The sequence below is a fragment of the Notothenia rossii genome (genome assembly GCF_949606895.1).
Source record: "Notothenia rossii genome assembly, chromosome: 6".
NCBI classification, from domain to species: domain Eukaryota; kingdom Metazoa; phylum Chordata; class Actinopteri; order Perciformes; family Nototheniidae; genus Notothenia; species Notothenia rossii.
The window spans coordinates 59,199,383-59,219,018 of record NC_136909.1 but is presented as its reverse complement, the minus strand read 5'-3'; the positions used below and the strand labels follow the sequence as shown (position 1 = coordinate 59,219,018).

General features: G+C 40.6%; 2 protein-coding genes and 1 long non-coding RNA gene across 3 annotated transcripts in view; 2 read left to right on the top strand and 1 right to left on the bottom strand.

Annotated features, from left to right (window-relative positions):
* Window positions 1-19,636, top strand: part of LOC307042245 (uncharacterized protein) — a 492,007-nt gene that overhangs the window by 261,621 nt on the left and 210,750 nt on the right. The gene's annotated exons all lie outside the window — the stretch shown is intronic.
* Window positions 1-19,636, bottom strand: part of LOC307042868 (adhesion G protein-coupled receptor A2-like) — a gene marked incomplete at its 3' end in the record, with an annotated part of 148,307 nt that overhangs the window by 25,244 nt on the left and 103,427 nt on the right. Inside the window, exons 3-6 of the mRNA XM_079687032.1 lie at window positions 5,789-5,860; window positions 2,507-2,578; window positions 2,260-2,331; window positions 170-333 (exon numbers count right to left, since the gene is read on the bottom strand). Coding sequence (XP_079543158.1) covers window positions 170-333; window positions 2,260-2,331; window positions 2,507-2,578; window positions 5,789-5,860 — 380 coding nt within the window. The remainder of the gene's footprint in view (window positions 1-169; window positions 334-2,259; window positions 2,332-2,506; window positions 2,579-5,788; window positions 5,861-19,636) is intronic.
* Window positions 12,949-16,107, top strand: LOC307042246. Its single transcript, XR_013809046.1, has 3 exons — window positions 12,949-13,442; window positions 13,976-15,812; window positions 15,979-16,107. It is a non-coding gene; the product is annotated as an uncharacterized lncRNA (long non-coding RNA).

The following is a 19,636-nucleotide window of genomic DNA, read 5'->3' as shown; positions in this document are numbered from 1 at the left end:
TTGTGACATTAGTATTAGCCACAAGGCTAACCCTACAGCTGTGCCGTGTCTCAATTCCCATCCCATAAGTACTTACTTTCATTAAAGGGCATTCACACTGAACAGCAAAAGGCAGCGATTACCCAGATGTTGTATTTATAACGTACAAAAAGTTGTTGTATGTCCTCACCACATCTGAGCTGCTGCTCACGAAGGTTGCGAAACTCCAGTCCGTGGAGGTGTGTGGGGAACACACACACCGTGTCGTTGCCGATCTTCAGCGAGTTGCTTCGAGCCCAGAGAAGCAGCCACTTCAGCTGACAGTCACAGAACAAAGTCTCTGTGCTGAAGTGCCTGATGGGAAAACCAGAGACAGTTGCCATCTGTGTTGTTGCCTGTTAAACCCCGAGCCTGTTTTTCAGGTTTCAGGCTCGAAAATGACATTCCCAGAACAAATGATCATGTCTTCCCTTCTAAAAGGGTTAAATTAATAATCTTTTTTCTCAAAGTAATGATAAACCTGTCAGTTGGATGTAGAAAAGTCAGATTCAATATAGATGTTTTTTATTTTAAAGAAAATTCAGATTGAACATGGTAAAAAACTGTAAATTATAGTGTCCGTCCAAATTATATTTTGTACTTATAGTGAAAACCAACCTTGGATGATGGGTTAGTAGACTAAAAGCTTTAGGAATCCAAAGTACAACATATCATAAGTACCCTGTATAAAGATTGGTGCAAAACAAGTGATATTTGACATTTTTAGACAGATTTAGCTAAATAAAACCTCTTCTGGGGCCATTTGGGTGGATTTTTCATATCTCTGGCTCCCCCTGCTAGATTTTGACATGTGACATAACCGTCAGAGCCAATGGAATCGAGGGGAACTCCAAAATAGTCCTTATTTGGTCATGTGTGTGTATTATACTGCTGCATAGCCAAGACCGGAAGCAGCAGCCACTCTGGTGGCTACCATTAGCAGCTAACTTTTGCTCTGCGATTTTTACATAAAAATGGAATTATGGATTATAAATAATTCCAATTATTGCCCCAAAACTTTATCAACCTATGGATTAACCGATTCAGCCGCGTTTTTTCTCGTTTTAATGCCATTGAACACGTCTTTTGATCAGATTAACAGCTACGGTGAGACGATCTCCCTAGAAGCTATGTAAAGGTACGTGTTGTGATGTCTGTCTTTGATTCCCCTGTCGCAAGTTCGGATAACTCAGTGATGATACTATATACCTAAATAATCTGTGGAACCTCAGCTTTAATCAGATATCTTGTATATGCAGCTACGATAAGTAATAAGGGTACTTTTATCTTGAGTTCTGTGTCAATGTCCGTTAGCATTTTTCGCTCAGGGTTCATTTAGATGCTTCTTATGACACTTGTGTTTTGTTTTGGTAAAAATGGTTTATATCGTCAGTTAGCTGAGATTATTTCTGTTAATCTGGTTTAACACATTAATAGGTTCTTAAATATTAAGATCCCCTGAGACACAGTGTCCTGAAAAAAAAACAGGGTCCCCGCCGGCGGGGACCTTGGGGCTTAACAAGTTCATTTGAGTGACTGTATTCAATAATGCAGACAGTTTGATATCACAGGGAAAAGCGGGGTGCAATTCCTCAAAGTAATAACGGTTTCATTTAATAGCAGCTCCAGGGCATACGTGTGATTATTTCACTGATTCACCTACATTTGACAGCAGCGTTACGGTAATAATTTTATTCGTACAATAATAATCGTATTTGTACGATACATTTGCCGTATTCGTACAATGTCCTATCAATTCTACCAAAATTGCCTTAGTGTACATTAAATAATCAATTGTTGTACTCTTATTAAAAGCCTTTTTTTAATGTCCAATTTGTTTTCATTTCCAAATAGGAAAACATGGATGCTACCTCTATGTTTGCACATCTCTTCTCACCTGAATTAGCTTGCTTTGGGTGGCTAGATTTGTAGTTGTTCACAACATATTTAGTCTAAAATTAAATATGTACGCCTGCATTCTTGTGTTATGTCTTGCATATGATGATAAGACCTTTAAAACTATCCTACAATAGTTTAACAATTAACATCTAGTAATGATGTTTAACAGTTTAGATATAATCAGTCACACCTCTGCCTTCCCTGCTATAGTCAACATATCTGCAATGCCAAAAGCTAATATCTCCTTGACTCAGTAAATAATGAGGTCTTAATATATTTTTAAGCCACAACTTAGAGGACTCAAAGTGTGATGCTCATGATAAGTATATGTGGTGTCCTTACAGCACTTTGAGAGCCACAAGGTGCGTGAAGATTCCCACAGTCAGTGTGGAGAAGATGTTCCCAGATAGATTCCTGTTGGTGGGAAAGACATTCATTCAGTCACTCTTCACACGCTCTAAATCCACCCAACGGTATTTTGTTATACATTTAAATCCTACTAAATCCATATCAAACACCACATACGGTAAATACAGAAAGTTAAGCATAAAGCTGTGCAATGTATGATTTTAATTTCCGGATTACTCACAATTTTGAAACGCTGCCCAAATCGAGAAACATTTCAGGCGAGACACAGCCGATCCTGTTGTTGGACAGATCCCTTTTGTGTTGGACAGAATAGATAAAGAGAGAAGAAAAATATCAGCTTTATAGAGAATATGTCTGATAATGTAGTTCCCATGGCCCAACGTAGAACAGTGTCTGTATGCATTGCCCATTTGTAAAAAACAAAGAACATCTGGGAAAACTGTTAGTAAACCACGTTCATTCATTTACTCAACTTCCTGTCCTGACATTCTGTGACCTTTTACGCCTTATACCCATTGTTGGCACACACACATCCCCCCACGTACACACACTAACACGTGCAGGCGCAGTGAGAGTTTCTAAGCGCTGTCGCGTCCATGGCTCCGTGCCCTTGCACTCCGTAATTAAAGAGCTGCTTTGCTGGAGCAGCTGTGGGAAAATAAGCAGAGCACTCGAGTAATCACCAGTTGGGGAGGACTTAAATTAGCACTCTGCTGCTCCCCGAGCTTGGCGAGAACGCGCCCCGAATCAGCACGGATAGCTCAGTGCCTGCATCCCTGCCAACCAAGACCCCACTAACCATCAGCCTGCAATCATGTCACTCACTCTGGAGCCTAAATGTAGAAAGCCAGGAGGAGAGTAATGGCCGGGAAAATGACTTGAGTAGGAGAAACCAAAACAAAGAGAAAAACCCTTATCCTTGTTTTGTACAGGCAAATCTTTTTGTTGTGTGTGTGTGTTTGTTTACATGGCAACAAATATTTTTTTGCAGTTGTATGTGAGTTTGAATATATGATGTGAGTTTGAATATATGATTTAATTAGTTGCTCCACACATACACTTTTTCTTACTGGCAGAATAAGATTAAGAAGAAATACATGGCTTAATTGTGAGCCTTTAATCTGTTTTTTTATATGAATGAAAACAAAAAAGTGTTTTTAAAAGAGATAGTTCAAAATTAACTTTAGTTTAAATATTATTCATTACATTTAATTCATAAGAAAAAAACACACTTGCTCATTTCAATACACACTTTTCTCTTTTTTACTGCCTCACATGATTTTGGTATTAACAACAGAAGGGAGACTCTTAATGGACTGCTATTATAAAAATACATTGTTCATGTTGTGAACCTTCAGCGTTGCTGGCTTAATCAAAGTGTATTTAATTTACATTCCGTTTTGAAAAATCCTACAGCCAATGTGTGTGAATGATTTCTGCGTCAGTTTGCCTAATGGAGTTCAAATGTTGTTTAACATCAGATCCAAAATCCACATCCTATTGCGCCTTTAATGCAACTAATTCAAGGATTAAGGCAAACAGAAAGAAATCCAATGTGCCTTCAGCAAACGTTACTAAGTCTCGCTAGGGTGCGTTCACACCTTCCTTGTATAATCCGGTTGAATCAAACTCTGGTGCGTTTAGCCGCTTGGTGCGGTTCATTTGGGTCGGTGTGAACACAGTCCGAGACCTCTTAAGTGAACTAAACAACCGGACTCTGGTCCGCTAAAAGAGGTGTTCTCGGAGCGCTTGCTTGCGAACTCTGGAGCGGTTCATTACTGGTGTGAACGCAGTCCAACCCAAAACATAGGAAGCGTAGTATTTACGTGTCACAAGAACGCGGATGTCTTCAAAATCTTTAGTGAAAGAGTCCTTCAAGACATCCGCGGTTGTTTAGTTAAAGAGTGAAGCAGAATGAAGTGTTGAACAGTGTTGTGTAAAGTAAAAATTATCCGTCAACTACATAAAAGTTAGAACCCCTGTCGTCGGTGAAACGCCCCTCCTTACTGCAGAACGTCTCATTATGTGCTATAATGTTTTTTAATGGATGTTGTCTGATTATATAATCATATGGGTGGGCCGCTAGTGTCTGTTGATCTCCAGATTAATAGCAGCATGAGAATAATCTGCCAAAATTGCCGATGCTCCATGGCGGAGGCTCCGGTAGAAATTTGACCATTTGAGTTTTGCCCGTGTGAACCCTAGGTGTGAACGCAAACCGAACCTTCTGAAAAATGAAACAATATAACAAACTCTCGTCTGGTGCGCACCAGAAAACGGACTAGTATGTGTGAATGCACACACCCCAACTGGCAGAAGATCAGTGGTTCTAATTCTGGAAATCTCAGTGAAGAAGTGAACTAATAATAATAATAATAATAATAATGGCTTGGATTTATAGAGCGCCTTTCATGAGGCCCAAGGTCGCTTTACAAAGAAGAACAGGGGCAAAACAAACATAATAAAAAGAAAAGGCAGTCAGACAACCAGTCAGACAGACAAAACAAAAAATAGGTTAGGGGCCAAAGGCCTTAGTAAACAGATGGGTCTTAAGGGCCCTTTTGAAGGCGTCAAGCGTGGGGATGTTGCGGATCTCCGCAGGGAGAGCGTTTCAGAGGGTGGGGGCTGCCACACTGAAGGCTCTGTACCCGAAGGTTAGCAGGTTGGTGCGGGGGGCGGGTGCTAAGCACGCCAGAGTCTGAAGACCACAGGTTCCGGGGTGGGGCATGTGGGCGAAGGATGTCCGATAGGTACTGGAGGGCATGGGCATGGAGGGCTTTTGTATGTTATGCAGGACTTGACCGGCAACCAGTGGAGGTGGATGAGGGTGGGAGTGACAGCTTTGTATGTGCGAGTACCCTAGCAGCGCAGGGGTAAAGCAACAATGCTTTCCCTGTCCTTAACACTTCCTGCTGATGTGCCCTCTAGCACAACACAAGAACACAATCCTGCAGAACAGTGCCCCCGGTTTTGAATGCGTCTACACCAGTGGTTCTCAAAGTGTGGTCCGCAAGTATATTGGTAACATTTCACATTTGAAATAAATAAATAAATTTAAATTTTCTGCACTCTCGCGGCAATGTCTCCGCAATGGAGCGAGGTAACGTTTCACTTTCAATTGCATGATATAGCCCAGCGCAACACCTTCATCACACATGTTGCCACTTGTTTGTACAATTGTATGGCGATATCTAATCTTTCCTAGAAAAACGATGTGTTTTTTGATATTTGTGGAGTTAGGTGGTCCGCGAGTGTTTTTTTATTGGTTAAGTGGTCCTGGGCTTGAGAAACTCTGGTCTCCACTAACAATTACATAGAATTTGATTAAGAAGGAGTAATGTGCCTTTCTTTAGCATCAACTGGAAAGAGAAAGCTCAGCAAAGGCTGACATGATCTTATCAACACTTTGCCTCAGTTTCATTCCTCTCTTAGCCATGGACAGTAGGATCCTTCAGACACTGCTTTTCCCCTTGTCCCCTGGATAATCCTTGATCATACTCACAGTCTCCTCAGAGCATGCAGACCTCTGAAGGCCCCGGGCTCCACCGTACTGATCAAATTATTCTTCAGGTCCCTGGAGGAGAGAGACAGAGTGTAGGCATCAACGATAACAGTCATTGATAACCATATGTGCATATCCATCCGTCTGTCCAAATATCTGACAAATTAAATGGAGGAAGGCAATAGTTTTGAGAGGAAATTTGGCAATAAAACTATTGAAAAAAAAGAAAAACACAAAGCACTTTTTTATTTTTATTTTGGCCTTATACAGATGTAGCGCTTCATTTCAGACAGTTTGAAACGCGAGGGCAGTGATTGGTATGTGATCTGCCCTCGCTCAAGGGAAAACCTCCAGCTTGACTTGAAACCTCCCCCGTGATAAATAAATGTAATTATAATGAAGCCAGCTGCAATGGATCATTGATCCACCAGGGGGTGCAGTGGGGTTCCACACTGGAGCTCATGTGAAATAAAGTCAGATACAGTACGCTGGATGTACAGCGGAACTTTATTAAGATCCATATGTCACAGATATCATACTACTGTGCAAAATAAGAGACATGTAATCATTTACAAAACATCACCATGTTGTTATTTAACAAAATAATGTTGTTTAGTCGAAAAAAACGAACGGGAGGAAATGCAGCCCGGCTCTCGATTTGTAATCCTAATTTCATCATCATCTTCACCACGATAATTTATGTTTATGTTCGCCAAATTGACATGAAATCACTGACAAACAGTCTGAATGAAACGGCAGCTCTCAGCTGTGTATTTACACAGCTCTCTCCCGCCCTCCCCCCCTGATCTTTCTTCTCCAGCAGCTAAATTAACTGTAGGTTACTCTGAGTGACAAGCTTACAGTTAGTGACGCAACAACACCATAAAAGCTGGTGGGTTGAAAGCAATACGGGAGGTAAAAAGAACTAGAATAATTGTGATTTATTTATTGTGGCTTTTATGTTTTTAGGTATAACATGTTATATAATTCAGGATTATAATTCACCTTTCTCTAAAAGCCTTCAACAATGACAATATTCATAGTAATTTAATAAATCCTTCCAACACACATTGTAAAAAATAGCCTACTGTAAGTTAAGAAATCAATCCAATATGTACATCTTCTGATGTAACAACAATAACATTATAAATAGTAACATAGCTGAACATGTTATTGCATATTTAGCTTTGAGTGTTACTGACCTGAGATGTTTTTATTACATGAATTAAGGTGGCTGAGGCTTTTTAACATAGACAGAGCACAATTGAAACATGACATCTGAAAAACAACATAATACACTTTTTGGGGATGCAGCTTGGGATGTGAGGAGTGAGGGACACGGCTTAGAACGGGCGTGTCACCTACTGTCCTGCCAGTGTTGGCAGGACAGGAGAGTGTGTGCACCAGTCTGCCTTGATCTATGAATTCATGTCCGTGACACTCACTGCTGCCCACTGCTGTTTTATAGAAGGAAAACCTCCTTCACTTCATGAAAGTGTTTTACCACACACACACCTCTACACACACACACCCACACACACAATTGACATGAAATCACTGACAAATATGAATATACTGTATTCAACTTCATTAAAACGTTATTAACGTGCGTAAACTCCGTAATTCACTAAAAATATTTATATTTTAATGGAGCCTCGTCGGCAGATCAGGATCCCAACGCGTAGCGGAGGGATCTTGATCTGGATGAAGGGTGTTATTTTCCCCATAAGGAACAAGTCGCTGCAAATTATCCCGCTTATTACATGGCCACATTCTCAACAAAGTAATGACATGACTCCTAATATTAATTGAAATGCTTTTATGGATTTAGAAAATGTTTTTATTGATTTAAATTGACATACATCCGCTATGAAAAATAGTCCGTTGTTACCGTTTTTTAAACAGTCTGAATGAAACGGCAGCTCTCAGTTGTGTATTTACACAACTAGTGGCCCATCAACCACAGTTCTCTTCCCCCCTCCCCCCCTGATCTTTCTTCTCCAGCAGCTAAATTAACTGTAGGTTAGTCTGAGTGACAAGCTTACAGTTAGACACAACACTGTCATTGCAAGTGACCCTCAGTTAGTTGACTTTTATGTTCAACTGCTAAATTCGTGACTGATAAAAAAGGGCTTCTACTGTACCTAATTACCTTAACACTAGAACCGCCAGAAGTTTTTGTATAGGCCTACCTAAAACCGTCAAATCCCGCTATTAGAATGCAATTTTTAACAACATAGAGTGCTACATAACACACTTTCAGGAAAAGTCAGGGACTGGGAGACTTTAATATGTTATTGAAAAAAAGTTACATTGCACACACAAAACACACATCACACAAATTGACCCGATTGGCTAGTGTTAAATAAACTCACTAATTAATGAAACCAGTTCAATACGCATTATTCTTATTCTTATCATTCTTTATGAGCGCAGAAATAGTCTTAAAATCAGATCTGTTTTTTAAATGAAATCTGACGGCAGGCAGTTAGCTCTGATCACCTATGACAAATGCGCCGCACCTAATCACTGGCCATTCAGCCACAGAGCTCCCTCTATACAAATCAAACTGTAGACGGTGTGAAAGCACCTATTGTTTTAAATAATGGTCGGAATGTGACCTGTGAGCCTTCTGAATTACCGTGGGACAGCACATTCTAAACTAAAATGTTCAATCAATAAAGTAACATCTTATTTTATCTTAATAATATCTTCATATTAATAATAATAATAAATCATACAGTGTGTGTCCGAAAGGGAGCAGGAGGAAGCAAACACAAAAATATACAAAAAATATACTGCATATTAAAGCAAACGATTGTAAAGGTAAAAGTATGAGCATAACAAATAAAGAAGTGTAATTTAAAAATATACATTATTATTATTATTTTATACAGATGTAGCGATTCATTTCAGACAGTTTGAAACGCGAGGGCCGTGATTGGTACGTGATCTGCCCTCGCTCAAGGGAAAACCTCCAGCTTGACTTGAGACCGCCCCCGTGATAGATAAATGTAATTATAATGAAGCCAGCTGCAATGGATCATTGATCCATCAGGGGGTGCAGTGGGGTTCCACACTGGAGCTCATGTGAAATAAAGTCAGATACAGTACGCTGGATGTACAGCGGAACTTTGTTAAGATCCATATGTCACGGATATCATACTCTGTGCTAAATAAGAGAGATGTAATCATTTGCAAAACATCACCATGTTGTTATTTAACAAAATAATGTTGTTTAGTCGAAAAAAACGAACAGGAGGAAAAGCAGCCCGGCTCTCGATTTGTAATCCTAATTTAATCATCATCTTCACCACGATCATTTCTGTTTATGTTCGCCGAATTGACATGAAATCACTGACACATATGAATATACTGTATTCAACTTCATTAAAATGTTATTAACGTGTCTAAACTCAGTAATTCACTAAAAATATTTATATTTTAATGGAGCCTCTTCGGCAGATCAGGATCCCAAAGTGTAGCGGAGGGATCCTGATCTGCATGACGGGTGCTATTTTCCCCATAAGGAACAAGTCGCTGCAAATTATCCCGCTTATTACACGGCCACATTCTCAACAAACTAACGACGTGACTCCCAGTATTAATTGAAATGCTTTTATGGATTTAGAAAATGTTTTTATTGATTTAAAAAATAGTTGTATGTATTGATTTAAATTGACATGCATCCGCTAAGAAAAATAGTCCGTTGTTACCGTTTTTTAAACAGTCTGAATGAAACGGCAGCTCTCAGCTGTGTATTTACACAACTAATGGCCCATCAACCACAGCTCTCTCCCCCCCCCCTCCCCCCCTGATCTTTCTTCTCCAGCAGCTAAATTAACAGTAGGTTACTCTGAGTGACCATAGACTGTATGTGAAAAGCTTACAGTTAGTGACGTAACAACACCATAAAAGCTGGTGGGTTGAAAGCAATACGGGAGGTAAAAATAACTAGAATAATTGTGATTTATTTATTGTGGCTTTTATGTTTTTAGGTATAAAATGTTATGTCATTCAGGCTTATAGTTCACCCTTCTCTAAAAGCCTTCAACAATGACAATATTCATAGTAATTTAATAAATCCTTCCAACACACATTGTAAAAAATAGCCTACTGTAAGTTAAGAAATCATTCCAATATGTACATCTTCTGATGTAACAACAATAACATTATAAATAGTAACAAAGCTGAACATGGTATTGCACATTTAGCTTTGAGTGTTACTGACCTGAGATGTTTTTATTACATTAATTAAGGTGACTGAGGCTTTTTAACATACAGGGATGCAAACTCATCAGGTATGAAACATAGGGTGCTACATAACACACTTTTCAGGAAAAGTCACGGACTGGGAGACTATAATATTTTATTGAAAAAAGGTTACATTGCACACACACAACACACATCACACAAATTGACCCGATTGGTGGTTCTAGTGTTAAATAAACTCACTAATTAATGAAACCAGTTCAATACGCATTATTCTTATTCTTATCATTCTTTATGAGCGCTGAAATAGTCTTAAAATCAGATCTGTTTTTTAAATGAAATCTGACAGGCAGTGAGCTCTGATCACCGATGATAAATGCGCCACACCTAATCTGGCCATTCAGCCACAGAGGTCCCTCTATACAAATCAAACTGTAGACGGTGTGAAAGCACCTATTGTTTTAAATAATGGTCGGAATGTGACCTGTGAGCCTTCTGAATTACCGTGGGACAGCACATTCTAAACTAAAATGTTCAATCAATAAAGTAACATCTTAATGATATCTTCATATTAATAATAATAATAATAAATCATACAGTATGTGTCCGAAAGGGAGCAGGAGGAAGCAAACACAAAAATATACTGCATATTAAAGCAAACGATTGTAAAGGTTAAAGTATGAGCATAACAAATAAAGAAGTGTAATGTAAACATTTACATTATAATTATGATTATTTAATATATAAAGACTATATATTATTGAATTACAAGATTAGATATACTTTAGTTGATCTAAAATATTGATGTGTTAAAATGCTCTTCAAAACACAACTGAAAGTCCATGAAACTTGTCTTTCTGTATTTGTGAATGAAGCGCCATCTCCTGGTTAAAACCTGAAATTGAAAATCTGGCAATGCCCTCTTGGAAAATAGTGGGAGGGCTTAACATTCCTCTATACTGGTCTTAGGTAGGTCGTAGGCAGGAAGCTGTAAGCTGGAGTCTGACATTCAGTGCTACATCTGTATATAAAGACTATATATTATTGAATTACAAGATTAGATATACTTTAGTTGATCTAAAATATTGATGTGTTCAAATGTTCTTCAAAACACAACTGAAAGTCCATGAAACTTGTCTTTCTGTATTTGTGAATGAAGCGCCATCTCCTGGTTAAAACCTGTGATATATTCATTTTAATGTCACCTTATATATTCATGTTGTGGGTACTGAATTGCTACAACATTGTGGAGAAATGAGCTTAAACATATGTTATTACTCTGTATGAAAAAGGAGCAGTTGTGGAGGAGGAGACATTCTCCATTAAATACCGCTTGTCAAATATCAGGGAAATCTACAAATCTTAAAAATATATGTGTGTGTTTAATTACTTTGTATCAATAATAAGCAGTCTGTGTAAAAAGAAGCTGCAAATATGCAAAGGAATACTCTTTGGAAACAGTCTAAATCTCTGGAATGCGGCAGGACGAAATGAGTGTGTGTTCTCTATAATGGGCCTGTGTAAAGTTTTACTATTTGAGAAGCACTAGTAGGACTGCTTGAGTGCAAAGGTAATGTTTTCCTCGTTATTATTTGATATTAAGGTAACTCACATGTGATATTTGTATAATCCAACTATAATAACTATATCTTAAAACATATTTTTAACTTGTGTGTGGTAACCTGAGGGGGGAAGGTGGCCACAGACAGAGAACCATATAGGGGAATGTGTGTGTGCTGGCTGCAAGATGTAAGATAAGATAAACACACTTGTTATTTGGAGCAGGTTCGTGCTGGACACCGAAGGTATCTGTTCTTCATCAAACTGAAGAGACACTTTTGTTTTCCGGGTCTCCTAGCTGGCTCACGCTGCTTAGGTACGACAGGCCATGTGTTGGTCTCTTCCAATGGGAGACCCCTCTGGGGGAAGCATGCACACACCTCCTCCTATGTTTTTTAGTTCGATAGCCTGTGTTTTCTCTAAGTTCGCTCTCTCTTCCTCCGGCTCCCAAGATGGTAAGTCCTTCCAGCTGGAAGAACCTGAGCCCGGAGTACTCTGGATTTTGAAGCTGCTGTTGCAGAGTGCTTCGTGGTTGATGTTGTACTGTTGTATTGTATATATTACCATTAAAACAGCATATTTCTTATAACCTTACCCTGGTTGCTTTGAATTCTTACTCTGTTAATCTGACCCATTCATAAAGGAACGCGCGGAGCAGAGGTTCTGCTCCAACAAACCTGAAATTGAAAATCTGGCAACGCCCTCTTGGAAAATATTGGGAGGGCTTAACATTCCTCGATACTGGTCTTAGGCAGGAAGCTGTAAGCTGGAGTCTGAAATGAGGTGCTACATCTGTAACTAATTCACCAGCTCTTAATATGGTATGATTTAGCCATGGAACTTATTTGTTGTATCTGCAGTCCCTGGCAGGTTGATGGCAATAAGTTAGTGCATTGATGACATATTTGTGTAGACCAACCCGGAAGTTACCATCGCAAGGGCTCCCTTGACAAAGAGGATTTGGGATATTGCAGAAAAAAGCATTGTGGTTAAGTATTTATACTAGGGCTGTCAGTCGATTAAAATATTTAATCGCGATTAATCGCATGATTGTCCATAGTTAATCGCAGATTTTGTATCTGTTCTAAATGTACCTTAGAGGAATATTTTTTCAAGTTTTTAATACTCTTATCAACATATGAGTGGACAAATATGCTTTATGCAAATGTTTATTATCATTTGAACAATGACAAATATTCTCATGAATATTAAACACAACAACCTCTGAACATTACAAATATTTGCCTCAATTAAATCTGGAACCTCTCTCATACAATAATACAATACAAAGTGTGTGTGTGTGTGTGTGTGTGTGTGTGTGTGTGTGTGTGTGTGTGTGTGTGTGTGTGCGTGCCTGCGTGCGTGCGATGGATCGTTGGAGCCAGGGGTGGACTGGCCATCTGGCATACCGGGCATCGTCCCGGTGGGCCGTTGACCCAATGTGGGCCGGTCCGCTATGGTTTTTTTTTCTTTTCTTTTTTTTCTCTAAATTCCCTCCAATTGGGCCGGCCAATTGGCTACAGAGGGCTAGCAGTGTGTTGCCAGCATCGACACATATTATTGGTCTATTGTTTGTCATTGTCAATCAATCATGGGCTGACAGGCTCAGAGAGCCCTGACCATGCTGTCAATCACAACACAAACCAAGGTGGGGCGGGACCTCATGGCATGGGCGGGAGTCGCGGGACGGGCTGCTGCTTAGCTGAAAATGGATAAGCAGAAGAAACGCCCGGGTGGCGCTGAAAAACTCTGACTTAAAAAGCTGAACTCTCTGGAGGTGGAGGCTGCTAAATATTCTAAATTGACGGACCTATTTGGTGCCGGGGTCACCGCCCCAGCAGGTGCTGCTGCGCCGGGAGACGAGCGAGTGGAGGCATAAATGGTAAGTAACGTTAGCCTGGGGCTGGCTAGGCTACATTTTTGAGACATGTCCAAAAAAAAAGTAGAAAACGTTTTTACATTGAATGTGATGTGACCTAATTAACTGCATAGTCCTACTTGTGACAACATATTATCCCAGAGTTGAAGGGCTGTGAATGTTGGTAGTTGTGGTTGATTTTGTTTAAATAGGCCGAATTGTGATATTATGGGTTATTATTGTTCAGATGATTTAGCTAGGCTAGCTAAGAGCTGCTAACGTCAGCGGTTTCTTGTTGCCATAGCAACAGTAAACGTTCACATGGACCAACGAGCTGTAAGTAGAGATGAAGCTGCAGAATCAAGCTGTATTGTAAATACAGATGAGATACTTTGAATTTTAGCATAAAATAGAAGTAAACCTATAGGAAATAATTACATTAATTTGCAATATTTGCCATTGAATTTATTGTAATCTTTCAATTCATTTATTGTTTACTGAGGTGATAACTATTTCATAATTTTTGTGTAACTTTAATTTCTGTGTAAATGTGTCAGTTCAGGGAGAGAGCCAGACCAATTCAGGCAGCCCAAAGACTGCACCACCACCACCAGTGGTGCAGAAAGTGTTCTGTAGCAGAGACGGCACCAGTAGAAGGTGGCTGACGTACTGTCCAGAGCGTCACATGCTGTATTGTTTCATCTGCATGGCATTCGGTAAGAGAACTGATAGCAGTCTGTTCATCAGTGGAATGTCAGATTGGAGGCATATACACTATGTATGGTGCTACGCACATGTACTAAATCTGGTGCTTGCAAACACAACCCAGATTTTTATTGAGAGTGGGTCCCTGTTTGCGCTCCTCAATGGCATTGCGGTATTCATCAAAGAGTCATATAAAAGGATGAATGTGTGGGAAGAGTCAGTCCGAAAAAAGAGACGTAGACGCCTTGCTCCTATTGGCGAGACACGCTGGTGGGCCAAGCATGAGGCCCTGAAGAAGGTGTTTGGCTCCTTTGGAAAACTGGAAGATGGTCTGTACGTTGATGCGCTGTTGACATTATCAGCTATACAGAAACAGGCAACAGTGAAACCATGTATCCGTGTCATGGCCAGAGGATATGCAGTCATTGCTCAAGTATGAGACGATCTTGACGGCTCAAATCTTCCTCTGCATATTTGAACATATCTCTCTATTGTCTAAATACCTTCAGACGGCAGGATTGGACATCCTCTCTGCTCACAGAATGGTGGCATCGACACAGGATACGCTGAAAAGCTTGGGAAGAGATTTTGAATCTGTAAAAAAAGCAGCAGACACATCTGTCAACTGGACAAACACAGAAATCCAAGAGAGAGATGACACAGACATTGAAGTGGAGGCCACACTGCCACAAAAGAGGAGGAGGATGAAGAAAGTCTTGCCTGGAGAGATGGCTCAGGATGAGACCCTGGATGATGCAGAAAAATCCTATGAGGTGAATGTGCATAACCGGATCATGGACACAGCAATTGAAGCCATTCATAGGCGCTTTTTAACACACGGCAATCTATATGCTGACTTGGCATGTCTGGATCCCAGAAACTTCCCTCAGCTCTGCACCAGTGCTCTTCCCCAGTCTGCCCTTCAAGACTTAAGCAAGTGCTTGCAAGGATTTGACAGCAGGGCAACCAAGGAAAATATGCAGGCCGAGTTGAAAAGCTTTGCACTCCAGTGGAACAGGCTGAAGGCATCCCCATTGGCAGAGTACAAAGCAAGAACAGTAGAAGATGGATCAGGTGGTGAGGAGGACAACACAGAAGAGGTTGAGATAACTCCCATAAGCTGTTGCTCCTGCAAAGAATGCCCTCTGTGCTGCTACCAGATACTTCGCCATTTCAACATGCTAACAGATGCATACCCTGTCCTAGGCCTTGCTTATAAATACCTGCTTACATTATCCCTCACACAGGTGGCTTGTGAGCGCACATTTTCAATTTTGAAGTTTATTAAAAACAGACTCAGAAGCACCCTCTCATCTGATAAATTGGAGGCATTTATGTTGATGGCCACAGAGAAAGACATCCTCATGTCCTTGGACTCTGACTCTGTGATAGACAGACTTGCAGAGAAGAGTGAGCTGCTTAAAAAGCTGCTCCACTGATAAGGCGAGAAATATTTAATATTATTGTTATTATCACACATTATGGATGTAGTAATTCATTATTTGTCATTTTAATGATGATTTTCAGAAGTTGTATTGTGCTTATGTGTTGATCCTTAATGGTGTGATCATGTACACTAAATTATCAATTATTCTCCATTACAGGTTGTTCTGATATATTTGAGGAGTCGTTCTCCCTCTGTTCTATATGTGGACTTGTTCTCTCATTTAGGACCACTGTTAGAATTTGGTAAGTTTATCATGTATTTTTTAATGTTGTATAAATTCATACTTCATAATTTTAAAAAAGTTTTGAAAGAAACGCACATCCCAAAAGTTTTCAACTCTAGGTGCAGGACAGAGGAAAACATTTTATTTATTTTTCAGACTTAATAATGTATCCAATTCCCTCTCAGGTTGACCACTTGACATGTGAGAGCTTGAGGAGTTGTTCCCCCTCCGTCCATGTTCGAGGACTTGCTCTCTCTCTGCGTCCACTCTCTACCTTCACTGGACCAAAGTTTGGCTGTTGAGTCTCCTCTAGTATGGTGAGTTTATAATTTTTTATGTTTTATGAAATCATACTTAATTTGTGATGATTAGAGACTTAATAATGTATCCGATTCCCTCTCAGGTTGACCACTTGACATGCTTGAGGAGTTATTCCCCCTCCGTCCATTTTCAAGGATTTGCTCCCTTACTGCCTCCACTTCACCACTTTTTGAGAAGTCTATGATTTGTTGAGTATGTCATGTGTCTTATAATGTTATATGAATTCATACTTGATTTGTGATGATGAGAGACTTAATAATGTTTCCATGTCTCTTTTAGGTGGACCACCCTATATATGACAGCCTAAGAAGTTGTTTTCCCTCTGTCCTCTTTTGAGGACCTGCTTTGTCTCCTCCATCATTCACTGGGCCACTTTTAGGTTCCTGAGCTTATTTCATGTGGTGAGAGGAATGCAATATGTGTATGTTTAAAGGTTATGTTTAAAGGTTTATGTGAAGAAACATACTATATGTGTTATAAAATGACAATTGGTAATTCATAAATGTCTCTTTATATTCTCTGCTACCATTATCTCCTGTCAAACAGGTTTTCCTGACCTGCTAGAAGTTCTTCTTGATGCTTGAGTCATAGATCATATCTGAGAGCTTCGTCTTGACTTTGTGAGTTTATTATGCAACTTGTTTTGTCTCAGATTGAAACAAAAGGTTTGATTATGATTATTTCCTGGCTGAAGATTTTCATATTGATGGTTTTAATTTCAAACATCTGCATATCTTTTAAGTTCAATTAACAGTTATGCAGGTAGGCCTTAGGGCTCTATTGAGACTTAAGTCATCCTTCATGACAGATACATTTGTTCACTAAGTGTCACTACGTCACAAAAAGGCTACATGGCTACATATATTTGTCAGTACACAGATACTGAGTACAAGTTCTGTTTGCTGTTTCTTGCATGTCACGAATTTGGTGAGGAGTGGAGCTGGCTGGCTGTGGACGAGAAAGTATAGAGCAATACATACTTGTGCACATACACGTATATGAGAATGCATATCTATTCAGACCTGTAACCCATGTCTTAGACTTTTCACACAGCTACAGTATATATATATATATTTTTTTCCAATTCTCTATTTATGGTTTCATAATGAGTAAGTGGGTTTCAGCTCTAATGCTGCTACTGTCTGTAATATGTTTCTGTTTAGATTATTTGTCAGGATATTTTTTTTTTATTATTGTCCGAGTCTGGTTTTAACTACTACTGGGCTTACATCAAAAGATTTTCACAGTCACATACTAAAACCGGAAAGGGTAGCATAAGGGTTCTTCTCCCGTTAGTCTCGTCCCACCCCTAGTCATGACATAACTTCTGTTGTGATTTGACACTATAATGAATAAAGATTGATTGATATAGCTGTCAATTTTAGTCCTTGAGTTCATAGTTAAGTGCTTTATTTGTTAACTGCTATCAAGGAATATGACTCTCCTTTGTAGTATGCATGAGAGAAGATGCCGCAAGTTTAGTGGACTTCTATGTAGTGTCCGCTGATAATGTAGTGGGCTGGTCTGGACAGAAAATGCCAGGGCTGAATTTTTGTCCCAGTCCACCCCTGGTTGGAGCTATGTGCAACTCAAGGCATATGCTAGAGCGGGAGCTGCCTGGAAGCTGCAATCATGTTGCGCGCACTATCCGTGCTGAGCGTGATGACTTTTACCACAATTTCCCACTGTCTGGCTACCTGCATAAAGTGAAGTGCTCGGCGCAGTTGTCGGCGAAATGTCACTCCTCTGTTTTCATTTAAACAGCTCCTTATATCCGTTAGCGCAGCAAGCTAGCACCAGATGCTAACAACAACAACAATACACGTAAGGTCTCTCTCTCGCGCCACACATACACACACCCTCCCGGTCCTCCCGATGGCCAGTCGGTGCCTGCCGATGAGCGTGGAAGTGTGGTCTGCCGCAAGCGGACGGCAGGAGCGGGGCTGTCAGCATCAGCTTGTAGATGGTATTTTAAACTCGACGCGATCTGAAACTACGGGGCGGCCGAGGACAAAAAATACACATGCGTTAATCGCGTTAAAATAAATTCAGTCAGACAGCTCACGTGTTTCTTTAACATGTTTATTCGAAGCAACATATAGTTAAGTTTGGCGACTAGGCTCGGGCATCATCACTCCATAGATATACATAGCACGATGAGTGATGATCAAATAACTAACCCCCGAGCCTACAGGTGGAAGCTGGGGTGGTGGTGGGGCAGGCAAGCAGCAGCGACGTGGAAGTAGCTGCAGCAATAGCAGCAGCAAGCAATGCATAGAGAGAGATCTGGCAGGTTAAATCGAGCGGCATATTAAGGAGACTCTGTTTGGTTGGTTGTAGAGTGGCAAGGGGCGTTATGTATGAATGCAGCATAAGTGCTCGAGTTGACTGCCTGAACTAGCTCGCAGGCTTCGCCCCATTTCAGTCAGACAACTCACGTGTTTCTTCAACATGTTTATTAGAAGCTGCATATAGTTAAGTTTGGCGACTAGGCTCGGGCATCTTCACTCCATAGATATACATAGCACGATGAGTGATGATCGAATAACTAACCCCCAAAACTGTATGGAGATTAGATACTATCCCCCAAAACTGCGTAGCCCAAGCCTGACGTTGGTGATGTAAATCTGATAAGTAGAGGGCCTGGCGAGCTGCCATGTGGCTATTCCCCCTAAGCACCGCGGCTTTAAGGGGAATATACTACTTAGTGAGACTGCTATGTGTAGGCCTGAGGAATAGCCCAGAGCCGATTCTTCCCCGAGCACAGCGGCTTTGAGAGGAATATACTACCTATATACACTACCTAGTGAAACTGCTATGTGAAGGCCCGGGAACAGCCCAAAAAGCCATCCCCCTTTAGCACCGCGGCTTTAAGGAGAATATACTACCCAGTGACTGCTATGTGAAGGCCCGGGAACAGCCCGAAAGCCATGCCCTTTAAGCACAGCGGCTTTGAGGGGAATATACTACCTAGAGCAACTGCTATGTGTAGGCCTGGAAGTGACCAGTGCCGACCCCCCCCCCCCCAGCACCACGACTTTGAGGGGAATATACTACCTATCAGACTGCTGTGTCTAGGTCTTTGAGGCAGCGACAATGAGCTTTCCCCCCCAAGCATGCAGCTATGAGGGGAATATACTATAATAACAAAAAATATATAATCTAACCCAGCAACCACCTGGTATGCAATAACAGAATTCTACAGATATACATCTTTGAACGTTTACTCATCATTGAGTAGTGCAAGAGTTAATGGTTGTTTGTGCTGAGAGGATCTCATTCCTGTGATGCATGATATAGCGCTGGTGGACAGAAGATGACCGACGGCCCAGGATACTCAGGGTTGAGGTAGGCGGATATAGAGCTGCGATTGTGGCTGTGCAGATTCTTAAACAGTGGGAATAGCGATCTGGTGGCAGATCGCAGTTTAGGCAGAGATCACGCAGCTTGGAGGAGAACCCTCGTCGTTGGGTTTGCAGCCATCGAATAAACATGGGTGCCGACCCATGTGTCGGAGGGCAA